This window comes from Peromyscus eremicus, chromosome 4 (genome assembly GCF_949786415.1).
Source record: "Peromyscus eremicus chromosome 4, PerEre_H2_v1, whole genome shotgun sequence".
In the NCBI taxonomy this organism is placed as follows: Eukaryota; Metazoa; Chordata; class Mammalia; order Rodentia; family Cricetidae; genus Peromyscus; species Peromyscus eremicus.
The window spans coordinates 50,313,642-50,328,136 of NC_081419.1; the positions used below are offsets into that span (position 1 = coordinate 50,313,642).

General features: G+C 47.2%; 1 protein-coding gene across 1 annotated transcript in view; it reads left to right on the forward strand.

Annotated features, from left to right (window-relative positions):
- Rapgef4 (Rap guanine nucleotide exchange factor 4) overlaps nucleotides 1-14,495 on the forward strand; it is a 285,071-nt gene that overhangs the window by 40,965 nt on the left and 229,611 nt on the right. The window contains exons 2-3 of the mRNA XM_059260694.1: nucleotides 1-117; nucleotides 3,331-3,419. The exon at nucleotides 1-117 is cut by the window's left edge and continues 26 nt beyond it. Coding sequence (XP_059116677.1) covers nucleotides 1-117; nucleotides 3,331-3,419 — 206 coding nt within the window. The remainder of the gene's footprint in view (nucleotides 118-3,330; nucleotides 3,420-14,495) is intronic.

Here is a 14,495-nt window from a genome sequence, read left to right on the forward strand (position 1 = left end):
TGGACATAATTTTCACGCGACTGAAAGAAGTTAAAGCTTTTGAGAAATTTCACCCAAACCTCCTTCATCAGATTTGTCTATGCGGTTATTATGAGAACCTGGAGAAAGGAATAACATGTAAGCCCCGCGACGCCCGTGCCGTGTACTTACGTGTGGCTTGTGCTCATCCGTGGTACCGTGTGGCACAGATAGCATCCACAGAGTCGGTATGGCAGATGTTTGAGCTTCCAAGTGAGCTGGCATTTCTCTCTCCTGGGATTCTTCTGCCCTTCGCTCACATGCTCGCAGTCTGGAAATGGTTACCCCCACCCCCAGGGCAGCAGCCCACTTCCTAGATGGGTTCGGAAGGACAGACTGACACATTCATTTAGCTGTATCCTTAAAAGTTCAAGTAATTATCTTCTTTAATCCAGGAAGGCTGTTACTCTGGGCTGTAAACAAAGCTTTCTTATCTAATGCTGTTGGCTATGTTTTGAACGAACCTCAGTAATAAATGTTATTTATCCAGGTGTGAATTGGGGGTAGAGAGAATTAATCAATAGGGTGGACGCTGCATTTCTAAGGTATTTCTCTTTTAAATAATAAAGCAGCATCAGCTGGGCGGTGGTGGCACACATTTTTAATCTCAGCACTCGGGAGGCAGAGCCAGGCAGATCTCTGTGAGTTCGAGGCCAGCCTGGTCTACAGAGCGAGATCCAGGACAGGCACCAAAACTACACAGAGAAACCCTGTCTTGAAAAAAACAAAAACAAAAAATAAATAAATAAATAAAAAGCAAGAAAGAAAGCAGCGTCTCCCCATTTCTATGTACTCTTTATGCTGCACTAACAGAATACTTCCATCCAACTGCCTTGAATAACCCATGACTCATTGAAGAAGAAAAATAAAAGTTCCTCATCTATGAAAGCCCTGAGGTGAGATGATTCACAGCTGGTAGAGAAGAGTCTCTGGTTCCCCCAGCCTCCCCATGCACCTCAGGGGTTGGCTTGTGCCTCAGGCAGCTACAGCTAGTGGAGATATTCTGTGTCCACAGCACACATCCTCGCTGAAGGACCGTTCCTTCTGAGTTCCCCAGCAGACTTCCTGTGCTGGGTCATTGGCCAGAGCTGCACCCCACGGCTAAAATCTAGACCAGTCATTGGTAAAGCTGATGAGATGTCCTGAATTGATTAGAACAATCTTCACCATGCCAGTGGGGCTAGGGCAGGAGCTCTTGGACGAGGCCTGTGGACGAGGGTGTGAACTCACAGGAAATCTGGCTCGGTTGGGCAAGAGCGCATGCGTGTGTGTTCTGGGGGGTGGGAAAGTCGGGGCAGCATCATAGCAGAAAACAAAAGTCACCTACCATCCCCAGACCCAGAGCTGACTGATAACATTCAGTATGTGTCTGTCCTGTGAAGTGTTTTCCCAGGTCTACACAAAAGTGGTCCCGACTGGAGAGACGGCTCAGTGGTTAGGAACACTTGCTGCTCTTTGGAAGGGTTGGTTCCCGGCACCCACTTGGGCAGCTCACAACCTATACAATTCCAGTTCCTGGGGATCTGAAATCCTCTTCTGACCGCTGCAGGCATGTGTGAGCAGAGCACACACACACACACACACACACACACACACACACACACACACACTGAAATAAATCTTAACATTTTCTACATGTATAATTTTCAAACCAACATATGTATTTTTCTTACTGATGTCAGTAACTTCATTCTTTGGTGGGGGCCGTTTCTGTTTCTTAAAGCCGTTTTGAAACAAATCTTGTATGGTGTGTAATGGGAATCGGATCACATCTGTAACTCGAAGTGAGTCACAGAGGTTGAGAGCAGTTGTCGCTGGAAAGGCCGGGGTGAGCTCATCACCAGCCTTTTACTCTGTCCCTGGGCTGACTGGCTGCCCTCCCTGTCTGTACCTCTCCACAACATGGTCCGCTCAGAGGGCGTGGCTCCCAGAAGCTGCTCGTAGGCCCTGCGTACCAGCCCTGCCAGGCCTTGGCTGGCCCCTGAACTGGGCTTTGATTTTCAGTAAGCCACTTGCTTGACCTCTGATCATAAACGTGAAAAACAAACAATAGGCAAAAATCAAATTTTTGCATGGGGTTTCTTAGTTGCAATATTTATGAGGAGAGCTGCTTTGCATGAGATTTTGGAGGAGAATTTCAGAGTAACTTTTTCTTTTTTTAAATTAAATAAAAGATTGATTTTTTTTGCGTGTGTGTGTGTGTGTGTGTGTGTGTGTGTGTGTGTATGTGTGTGTGTGTGTGTGTGTGTCTGTGTCTACTACATGTGTGCCAGATCCCACTGAGTTCAGAGGAGGGTATTATGTCCCCTGGGGCTGGAGTTTCAGGTGGTTGTCCAGCTAGGGTGCTGGGAACTGAACCCTGGTCCTCTGGAAGAACAGGAAGTGCTCTTAGGTGCTGAGCCATCTTTCCAGCCCCACAGATGACTTCCCAAGGTCTACTCATCACGTAATATGGGACCTAATATCTAAATGGCTTTTCTCTGGGATTACAAACTCAGAGACAATTCTGGTTCAGAAACTTCTGGTGAAGATCATAGCTAAATGTCTAAGTGCAGTGAATTCAGAAAATAAAAAAAGCAATGACTCAGTTCTTACAATTTTATAAAGTAAGCCATCCATTGGCTAGTTTAAAAGGAAACACATTACTCTAGAAAACACATTACATGCATTCATTTATTTAATTATCTTATTGACAGAGTCTTCCTATGTCCCATGGGCAGGCCACAAACTCATGGTCCTCCTGCCTTAGCCTTCTGAGTGCTGGGACTGTGGGTGTGCCACCACAGTGGTTTTGCCTTTAATGCAGATCTGTGAAGTTGGGTGGCATAGTGTAGCAAGTCACGGAACCCTTCTCCCACGTAGGGTCATAGTTTTCCAAGAGTCACAATGCAGTGAAGTGTATTCAAGGTAAATCACACAGAATGTTAGTGAATTATTACAGTCAGTGTTTTGTGTAGCCCTGGCTGTCCTGGTACCCACTCTGTTGACCAGGCTGGCCTCAAACTCACAGAGATCCGCTTGTATCACTATGTTGGGCCAATGGATCTTACCACTGTCAGGATGATCCGTTAGCTATTGTAGCTCAGTGTCTGGGAGTGTTCTGTAGATAGGGTATCTGCTTCTGATGATGTTCAAGCTATAGGATAAGCTTTGTGGGTGAATGGCCTGAGGGAAGCCATGTTGTATTCTTGTGGGAATAGATGAGGGAAAGGTGAGAACAAGCCATGCTTGTAATACCCAGGGAAGATCTGTCAGGTTATCCAGACAAACAAACCTGTACGTAGTGTGTTTACATCATTGTTTCTTTTTCAGTATTTCGTCAAGGTGATATTGGAACCAACTGGTATGCTGTGCTAGCTGGGTCTTTGGATGTGAAAGTTTCTGAGACCAGCAGTCACCAGGTAATCTACTCTGTCATTTAAAAAACAATGATAGATGCATTGTTACTGCTGTTTTGAGGTTTTTAAAAAATATTTATTTTGGAGAATTTCATACATGAGCACTGTATTTCCACCACCTCCAATCCCCCCTTTTTCATTCTAACTCCTTGTGTCCCTCCCCCAGCTCCTTCTCAAATTCATGACCTTGTCTACCACATTATTTTTTTAGACACATTTTCAAATCTACTTCCCCATGTTAAGAGTTTGTTGAATTCCTTTGATTAGTCGTGTCCCAAACATACATTGAAAGTCTTGTGTGAGTGAGCTTGTTGGAATGTTCAGTGCGGGAACACACTGGCTGGCTGTCTCCGGGGAAGCGCAAACAGTTCCACCGAGGTGTGATAGGCAGTTTCATCATTGTGTACAAGGTGACGGTGAGCACCAAGAGGAAAAATGTTCCCTGTCTCCCTTGTGTGGTGACTTTTCTTCATATCACTGGCCCTCATCAGCGTCCTAGGAGCTTCAGAGATGCAGGGAAAGTGGCTGAAGCTCGTACCCTGAAGGGGCTCTCCTTCCTAAGTCAGGGTTATGGCTCAGTCAGGAGAATGTCTGCTGTGCAGGTACGAAGACCTGGCTTCGGAGCCCCAGCATCCACTTAGAAGCCTGTCATAGCCACACACATCCATAGTCACAGTTCTCAGAGGGAGGCAGAGACCAGCCAGGCGCTGGAGCATATTGGCTGGTGAATTGATGAGTTCCAGACTCAAGGAGAGACCCTGGCTCAAAGAATAAGGTGGAGCACAATTGAGGAAGACAGACAACACTGAACACCTCTGACCTCCGTACCAAAGTATATATGTGTGCGTATACACACACACACACACACACACACACACACACACACACACACACACACGCACACAGGCACACATGCATAAACATACACACACTAAATCTATGAGACAGTTTCTGAGCCCTTTTTGGCAGCACACTTCAAATAGGAAAATAGTTGTTATTCTAAATTTGAGATTTACATTTTGTAGGGACTTGTGGGCAATTATTTTCTTTAAAAAAGATTTATTTATTTATTTATTTATTGTGTGTGTGTGTGTGTGTGTGTGTGTGTGTGTGTGTGTGTGTGTGTGTGTGTGTGTTGCCTGCATGTAAGCCTATGCACCACATGCATGCCTGGTGTTGGAAGAGGTCAGAAGAGGGCATCAGATCCCCTGGAACTGGAGTCGTAGATGGTTGTGAGTCACCATGTGGGTGCTGGGAACCGAACCCAGGTCCTCTGCAAGAGCAGCAAGTGCTCTTAACCACTGAGCCATCTGTCCAGCCCCAGTCACCTTCCGGAAACTGTGGTGACATCCGAAAAGACTGATGGTGGAGTGGAATTTGGAACACAGTTTGTTTCCCATGTGAGGTCACTGTTGTGCATGGCTGCTTTCCCTCTGGTACCCCAGTCACCCTGTCCCATGGCGTTTTCCGTGTGTGGCAGTATAGAGAACCCACCAGACAAGGCCTTCAGCCCAAGCGTCTCGTGTTGTGTTGGCTCGTCCCACTGTCTCTCAGGACTGGCTTTCCCTGGATTTCAGAGAGGGCGTTGACTTTTACCAGCTGCCTCAGTTTCCCAGTGGGTCTGAAAACAGTTGCGGTTTTTGCGTAGCCATCCCCAGGAGGCAATATTCTAAGGACTTAAGAGGTCTCGCTTTGCTCTTGGAATCCCTACACAGCCCATGAATTAGGTCGTATTCCTGTTTTCTCTTCACAGATGAGGAAGCCACCCCCAAGTGGTTAAATGGCTTAGTCTAAGTGATGTATTATTATATGTAGAAATTAAGGGAGTTAGGATTCACACACAAGCAGCCCGGCAGCTGGTCACATACTATAAATCACTGCTCTGTGTGGTTTGACTGAAAAGAAACATGGAGAGGGCTAGGGATGTAGTTCAGTTGGTAGAGAGCTTGCCTAGTTTGCAGGAAGCCCAGGGTTTGATTCCCAGTACATATGAATGGGATGTGGTATACATAATTCTAGGTGGAGGCAGGGCGATCAGGAGTTCAAGGTCATGCTGAGGTACATGGAGAGTTTGGGGCCAGCCTGAGCTACCGGAAACTCTAAGAAGAAGAAAGCAAAATGATGAACTATTACCCCTTCACATACTCGCATGCACACACGTTCACGTGCATGCATACACTCATACTCACACACTCATACTCACACACACTCACACATATTCATGTGCACAGGTATACATACACACACACACACACACACACACACACACACACACACACACACTGTGGCCATCCCATCACACTGTAGCTGCTGTCCTGATGGGCACCCGTACAGGGGCGTCTCTGCTTAGAGCTTCTTGGTGCTCATCCTGCCTAGGGGCCTTCTGCATAGATGTGCCGTAGAAGGACCTTGAGGAGGGTCATTTGTTGGTCCCTCTTGCTCTTTGAATTGGCCCTGAATAAGTCTTGATGGAGAACGAAGAGAGTCGGAAAAGAGAAAGGCGGGGAAAGAAGGAAGCGAGGATCAAGGAGAGAGAGGAGGGGAGGAAGGGCAGCCCGAGAGAGTGAAAAGCCACGGCAGAGGTGACGGGCTAACACACGGCTGCTTCGGCAGGAGACTGTGAAGGGGTTAGAGTACTCTGAGGGCAGCATCTTCAGGAATCTTGTCCTGCACCAATGGGAGAGCCCCAGGAACTCCTACCAGAGAAGAGCCAAGTAATACTTTGCTATTAGCTGTGGAGTTTTACACTCTAATGTAATAGAATTGAATTGTAGGTTTTAAATCTAAAATTGGGGGGCTGGAGAGATGGCTCAGAGGTTACGAGCACTGCCTGTTCTTCCAGAGGTCCCGAGTTCAATTCCCAGCAACCACATGGTGGCTCACAACCATCTGTAATGAGATCTGGTGCCCTCTTCTGGCGTGTAGACATGCACACAGATAGAACACTGTACACATAACAAACAAATCTTTAAAAAAACAAATCTGTAATTTTGGCCTTAAATCCAATGCAGAAAACTTTTGTAAGCTAGGCTTGGCCTCCTAGCCCCCTAAATTGTAAGAAATTATTAGCTTTGTACTGATGCTTGCTTACTGAATCCCAGAAGTTTTCTGGATTTAGTCACATCATTGGGATACAAAGAAGAGGGACTCTGATTCTACCTGTTCTAGGATGTAGCCAGAGACAGATAGGGGTCCAGATTCTCAGGCAGCTCAAGGTCCCAGCTGTGAGCCAGGAAGACACTAAAGAGAGTGAGCAAGATGGCTGGCCCTCCTTCCCCTAGGCTTCCTGGAAAGAAGTGCTGGGTGGGGGGAGCCCGATCTACCTGGGCTGGCTATGTGGTGGGCACTGGTCCTCTGCCTAGTAGCAGCAGAGGACAACCCACCTGATTTCGGGAAAGTGGAGGGACGGGAGGGAGACAAAGAGACACAGAATGACTGACTTTGAGGAACTGGCTCCCAGGTTCACAGGGCTTGGCAAACCTGACCTCCTAGGGCAGCTGTCCGGGGTGGGGGTGGGGTGAAGTTGGGGGAGGGTGGAGGTAAGAATTGATGAAGGCTGAAAACCGACTTTTTTTCTTCTGTGGGAAACCCCCAAGGAAACGAATTTGTTCTTAAGAACGACTGATTGGGGTAAGGCCCACGTACTTTGGGAAGGGTAATTTACTTTCTTTGAAGTTTATTTCTGGGTGGCAAGACGACTCACCAGGTTAAAATGCTTGTTGAGCAAGCCTGGAGAAGCCAGTTTGACCTCTGGGACCTATGCATGCAAAAGGGGGAAGGAGGGAATGGATTCCACAGAGTTGTGCCCTGACCTCCACATGTGTCCTGTGGTGTGTTTGTGTCCCCCTCAAATAATACATAACAATGAATACATTTAAAACTTATTTACTGTAATAGTAATCACATCCCAAAAGGTGTTTACGACATCTAGTGTTAGACCAAACAAACGGTCAGCAGATTTGCCTGGAAAAACGATTATGCCACTCTATCCGTTACACCTGTGTGCGCCGACTGGCTGCTTCTTTAGCATTTACATGCCGGTGTACCTGTAGACTTGGATACAAGACTCCCCGACAATGGTCCCAACTCCCCGGGGACCACAGAGGTGCAACCAACTTTGGGTTCAGGTCTAACGTAGTCCAAAGTCTACATTCTTCCTGCTGCCCACACGGGAAGAAAGGTAGGTGGAGAGTTAGGGGTGGGAAGTAATGAAAGAGAAAGAACCGGTTTACCAGGGATGGAAGGAGAATTGGGAGACTAGAGAGGAGCTGTGTTCAGGGTCAAGTCATCCAGAGAGGACAGAGCAGCCTTTCTCTGCTAGCCTGCATCTCCATTTCGTCTCTCTAAGACCCTCTCTGTTGTTTGTCTGTCTTCTCCCTAAGTCAGAAGGGACACAGAGACAAGTTCCCAGATGCACCCCGAGTTTCAGCACAGCTGCTTTCTGGGGCCAGAACGGTTAAGAGCAAGAATGGCTTCTGGCTCAGGAGCGCCACCTGCAGGCAACTGAGCACTGTGCAGCCTACGGGCATCTCAATGGCCACCCACCCCTGCACACACACCTCTGGCTCTCTGGAGAGCTCTGGTGCGATTCATTTTATCCCACTGATGTGCTGACGGGGCTTATGTCCTGGACCAGGATGGGTGCCTGAAGGGATGGGAAGAGGGAAGAAGTCGAAGTGAGGCCAGCCAGGAGCACAGTCGTTGGGAGAAGCAGCTTCCCCTCGGGGCTCCTCCAGCCACTCTTCTGCGTGTGATGGCAGCTCAGAGCCCTAGGCCCTCACCTCCACACCCACCTACTCTTCCTTGATACCTCCTGGATCTAGCAACACCCAGCTAGCCCAGTGTGGCCCTGCATTTCAGGATGAAGGAGGGAAGAAAACGGAGGGGCAGCGGGTTCCAGCAGAGGTGAAATCCCGAGAAGGGATGTTGATGGGTTGTGTGCTCAGCTGGGAGAAAGGAAGGACCCTGGCTTGGGTGAAGAAGTGGGTGGTGGTGCCCCTGAAGACGGGTCCAGGTTCTGATGTAGTACTTCTTATCTATACATTTATTGGGTGTTATTGATTTGATACCCCTTTTCTGAAAAACTACCCTATTTTATGTAGTGATCGGGAGTTAGGGATGCACATATAAATATTCTATTTGCCTCATAAACTCCTATTGCCTTCCTGAGCGTTCTCCGTGCTATCTCTTCCTTCCCATCACTCACAGCGGTGCTCACTGGCTTAAGAACACAGTGTCTTCCTCGCTGTGTGCTTGGTGTGGATGGGTTTTCTTGAACTCTTTGGGCCCTAGGATATAAGTTGCACTCGCTTTTCATTGGTAGTGGTCCCCCACACAAGTGGTAGGGACCCTCATTGTTTACGTGGCCCGTTCCCAACATTGCCTTGCACCCACTCATGGGTTGACTCGTGTGCCTTGTCGTGCATGGCCACAGAGAAAGCATGGTCTCCTTAGGATGACAGAGTGGGAAGCTGAAGAGCTAGAGGCCACTGGGATTCCTGTCATCCCTGTTCCTTTTCTTTGAGATCTTGGTAAAGACCTCCACTGATCCCACATTGTAGAAAAAGCGTGGAAATACTCAGGAAACGAGTGGGTCTGTCAGCTTCGGGCCCTTCGTTATGTGGGGGAGGATTGAAGACAGATCACTGGGCCTCAGGCCACGGGATGGCTTACCTCCCACCACAGGCTCCGTCCCACCTGGGTGAGGGTGGGGTGTAGCTGGGGAGGGAGAGGTAGGAACCACTGGCAACCACCTCACTCTGTCTCCAAATGACACAAAACCCTGTTGAGAGCCACACAGCTCAATACTCAACCAGTTACATTCTTCCTTTCCCTGCTGGGCCCCAGAGTCACACCCTGCTTCTGCAGCCTTGCCTATGGGTAGCGGCCTTCCCCCAGCCCATTCAGAGCAACCTGGATGGAGAGAGAAAGCCCCGGATGGGATGGCAGGGACATGACCCACCACCCAGAGATCCCCCCGGGGAGCTGATGCTCTTGCTCCCATTTTTGCATTTCTTCCTTGAAACCATGTTTGCCCTAAGAATTCTGGGAGCTGCGGAGCTGCTGCTGTTCACCCTGTGCGGAGGAGCTTGCAGAGACCTGCAAACCCCCATGCCTACCTTTGCGTACACCGTGTTTATTCCTCTACAGCATCAAACAAAACCCAGGCTCACTGCAATGTGCTGTATCAGAGGCGTGCCTCCGAGCGTCTCAGACAGCCTTCCTGCCTTGATTGCTTTTGCTATCTTATGAAATTTGGCCAACGACAAGGGGACATGCCCACAGACAGCATCTGTGTCTAACGGAGTCCCAACACGGCTCACATGTTCAGGAGGATTTCTACTTGGCAACGAGGATCTTGTGGAGGACTAGTCTCTCCAGTCCCCCAGTGATACCTGTCTGTACCTCCAGGAACATCCTACCCAGGACACACAGGCCTGCAGATCCCATCTCCAAAACCAAGTCCCGGAACCTCACGTACTTTCAGGCCTGCTTAGGCTGGATAGTCCCGCTTGAGTGAACTAGAGGGGTGTGTTTTTCATTAATATGTTAGTGGATTGGGGCTGGAAATAAACAGAATAATATGTCATAAACAAGAAATATTAATAAACCTTAAATAGGCTTATAAACCTCGTGTGTGTGTGTGTGTGTGTATGTGTGTGTGTGTATGTGTGTGTGTGTGTGTGTGTGTGTGTGTGTGTGTGTAGTGTGAATGTGAGAGGTCTTATTTTTTCCTGCAGATTTATAGGTGAAGAGACTTTATGGTATAACAAAGAAACATCCAAAGTATGACAAATTTCCAATCATACCACTTCCTAAAGACTGCTGACAGAATTTCAAGTTTCAAAAATAGGGAATGGTGTTTAGGATGTCATTAAAGCCTTGCTTCTCTGTAAAGGACGCTTACCTCACTGTTGTCTTTATTTGCTACAAACCCAGCAGCTAAATTCTGAGGTCCCTGAGGTCTCCTTGTGGCACTTGGTTGGGTATGAGTATGTGCAGTTAGATACCTGTAAACTGAAGCCAATAGGTCCTGCCTTAGTGAGCCGGGGTATATAAAGCACTTAGTACAAAGTTGGATGCTTTCTGGTGATTATTAATAAAAAGTCTGCTGCCTAGAAGGGAGAGCTGCGGGCGGCCAGGCCTGCAATGCTAGCATTGGTCGCAAGAGGGCAGTGTTAGAACATGGAAAGCAGGAATGCAGCTTGGTATTTGAAACTGCAGGCGTTTAATTTTTAGCCATTTCACCAGAGCAGAGAGAGGATCAGGGCTGCACTTGGCCTTGGCCTTCACTGCATCCCAGCCCCTCATCTGTCATTGCGCCATTATCTGGCAAATTTTACTCTGGCTTTAGCCAAAAGGCCTCTTATTGTTCTTCCCTCTAAGGTCAGCTAGTGAACCTGTAGTCGTCCCTGCCTTTGCCTTTACAGCAAAGATGCTTTTATGAGTCACATTTTTGTTTATCAGATTTGAAGTACAGCTACCCACCATCCCCACCCACCCCCACTCCCGGTTCTTCACTCATCCTCTCGGTCCCTTCACCTTGTTTTTGTTTTCAGTGACGTCACCATTTGGGGGAGACATTTGTCAGGCATGTTTCTGAACAGGTTCAGCCCTGGGAATGTGAACGGTGCCAAGCAGGCAGTGGTTGCTCTTCATCGCTGACTCCTGTCTGCTCGGGCTGTGGCTGTGCTGTTTGTTAGAGCAGATTTTTTTAAATTGGCTTAGCATTCTGCACAACTCACCCTACACAGTTTTGTTGCTATGTATTCTTTGTTTGGGTGACACAGTACCGGTTGGATAGGCTCTCTGCTCAGGGTGCATGGCCTCCTCATTGGTTAGAAATGCCCACGCCAGTCCATCCTCTGCAAGCCATCCCCAGCCAGCTTGTCTGATGTCCCTCAGCTGCCTGAGAAGCTGATTCCAGGGACATGCTCTAAAAGGAACCGGCCTAGCTGTTGCTGTTTGCCAGAAAACACATTGGACTTAGAAGTATTTTACCTTCCTGCTTGGCAGTAAATCCTTTTGACACGAATACAGTTGGATGCTTTGACAGACTCTGAAATTGGGTTCCATTCAATTTTATTATTTAAAGGTGCGTAGAGGACTCAATAAATTCCAGGAGCAAATTCAAGCTCATGAGCTAAATGCAAGAGCTTTGAAACTTAATGGTAAGTGTCTCCTATAGGCTGAAAAAGAACACTGTAAAACGTTCACTTCATAAGAATTTAGGCTATCTACACACTTAAAGATAATCCAACCCAAGTGAGATTGTTAATTCTTGGCTCACTAATATGTAAATAAATGAAGTCTGACTAATGAAAGACCCCATAACTTTTTTTGGGGGAGAGATGTTGATTGTTTTTGTTTGTTTTGTTGGTTTTTTGTTTGTTTGTTTGTTTTTTATCCAGGGCTCACTATGCAGCCCTGGCTAGTCTGGAACTGAATATATAGAAGACCAGACTGGCCTCAGACTCTCAGAGATCCACCTCCTCTGCCTCCCAACTAACTGCTGGGCTGAGAAGCACGAGCTACCACACCAGGCCTAAGATCTGATAACTCTTCAAAATTACAGAATAATTAAAAAAAAAAACCAAAAACCCTTCATGTGTTTACCACTAACAAGGCTCACATCTATTGAATCGACTAAATGACTCTGACTCCCCCAGAACATCTGTGTAAGCTGGGTTTCAACGGATGCTTATAAACGGTCTGCCAGGCCCAAAGTTTCCCAGCTTGGACGGCGACCCTAACTGCCTGTGGCGTGTAACCCTGGCCTTCCTAACACCACCCCTGGTTCATACTGTACGCATGAAACACACGTGAAATGGCTGTAGTGAGAACACCTGCTTTGAGATGGGAGTTTTCCATAACGCAGATGCACAAAGCAGATAAATTAGGGGTGATTAGACGCAGTACAAAAGGATTCTTTGATTTACGGCAGGGATTGTCAGAAGGGTTCCTTTGAATCCAAGCTCCCCCAGAGAGCTCAAGTGTTTTGCAGATCATTCAAACCACTTGACATCCAGACTGGGGGGGGACAGAGAAACTTGGAATTTAAGTGTTGAAAGCCGTCATTAGGTGAAGCTTAATACAACATGACTATAGAGAGTCTCTGTTGTTTAAATAATAGCAAAAATATAATTTGCTTTTTAGAAGGGTAGAAAACTTATACATGTGTGGCAATGTGACTGAGTTAGGAATTATAGTTTCCTTTGTATTGTTTATTTCTATTTAATTCTGTCAAGATGGCTCAGCCGGCAAAGGTGATTGCTGCCAAACTTGACTGCCTGAGTTCGAGTCCTGAAGCCCACGGGGTAGAAAGAGAACCAGCTCCCACAAGTCGTCACACTGAGCCCCACCTGCATGCTATGGCATGTGTGTCATGGCGGCTGTCCCCCAAATAAATAAATGTTTAAAACATGTATTCTGCTATTAATCTTATTAAAGGGATTGTGACCACTTCACCGAGGACTCGGGCAACATTTTGCCCAAAGTGGTGGAGGCTGTGTAACCTAGGCCTATGATGGCTCGGGCCTCTTCTGTACCAGCTTTGTGCCTCCGTGTGGACCTCCTTTGCCTGGTGCTTGGTACCTGTCACCATGGGCTTGCTGACATCTCTTGGCTTAGTGCCAGCAGCTGAGGTAGCTGCAGATTTGTGTGGCGAAGGCCCAGGCAGGCTGAGGGACTGGAACGCACAGACTGAGGTACATGTGAATAATTTTATGTCAGCTTGACACAGGCTATAGTCACCTGAGAGGAAGAATCCTAACTGAGAAAATATATGCATACACACACACACACACACACACACACACATACACACATACACACACACACACACACATACACACACACACACACACACACACACACACATAAAATGCAAATATTCCAAAGTCTTAACAAACGGGAAATCTAATCCCAAGCATTTCACTCAACCTCTACTGTCAATAGGAACATGCACGGGTAACTAAACATTTGTTCTGAGTCATGAATTGTTCAAATAACATGATCTCAGTTTTGAAGGGCGAAAGAGATATCACAGTCAAAACTGTCCAGTCATGGCACAACATTCCACCCACATGTATGCAGATCCCTAACCCCAGGGGGATCCTACACCATCTTCTGGCCTCCAAGGACACTGCACACTGACGGTGCACAAATATGGAGGTAAAACACCCATATACACAAAATACGATAATTAAGAAAACCTTTTTAAAGTACATCAGTATGTTTCCCCTGGGGGAAGCTGGGCTCACTCAAGAGAAGGGCAAAGAAGCTGCCGGTGTCTCCCACTGTCCTACCTCTTTGTAGAAGGATATCCCTTCATGGCGCCTGCCCAGCACTGTTCTCCAGTTGGGTGATGATGCTCCAGATAGAATCTTCCATGTGTGTCTGGATCTGTGCAGAAAGCTACAGTGGTTTGGGAAGTGGGTGGGTGTAACAAGTCTTGCTCTGTCCCACCGGCTAGCTCCCAAATAACGACAAGGAGACTTACTATTGATTATGAAAGCTCGGCCTTAGCTTAGGTTTGTCCCACTAGCTCTTATAACCTAAATTAACCCATGTATATTAATCTGTGTTTTGCCTCATGGCTTTTTATCTTTCTTTTATTCTGTGTGTCTGACTCCCTCCATGTCTCGTTGGCATCTCCTCTCACGCCTAGATTCATCTTGAGTTTCCTCTCTCTGCCTGGAAGTCCTGCCTACCTATTGGTATTTAGCTCCTTATTACACCAATCACAGCACTGTATCTTCACACAGTGTACAAATAGCCCACAACAAGTGGGTGACCTGGTAGGGCTCCAGCAGCCTTGGCTACACCACCTTCATCTCAGGAAGGTGCTTACATTCTTGAATCTTTACTTCTCATTTGAAAGGTCCTCAAAACTAATGCAGAACAGGACATTTATTCAGTGTTTCCAGACTCTCTGGCCAGTGCTGATTGCTTTCTTCATTTTCTATGGCACTGAAAACATTTTTTCTCAGGTGACCTCAGTGAGCAATCCACAGACAAGCAGAAGTCATAAACACTCTCCTGAATGGTCCCTGAGAGATAAGTTTGGCGATGTGAGTA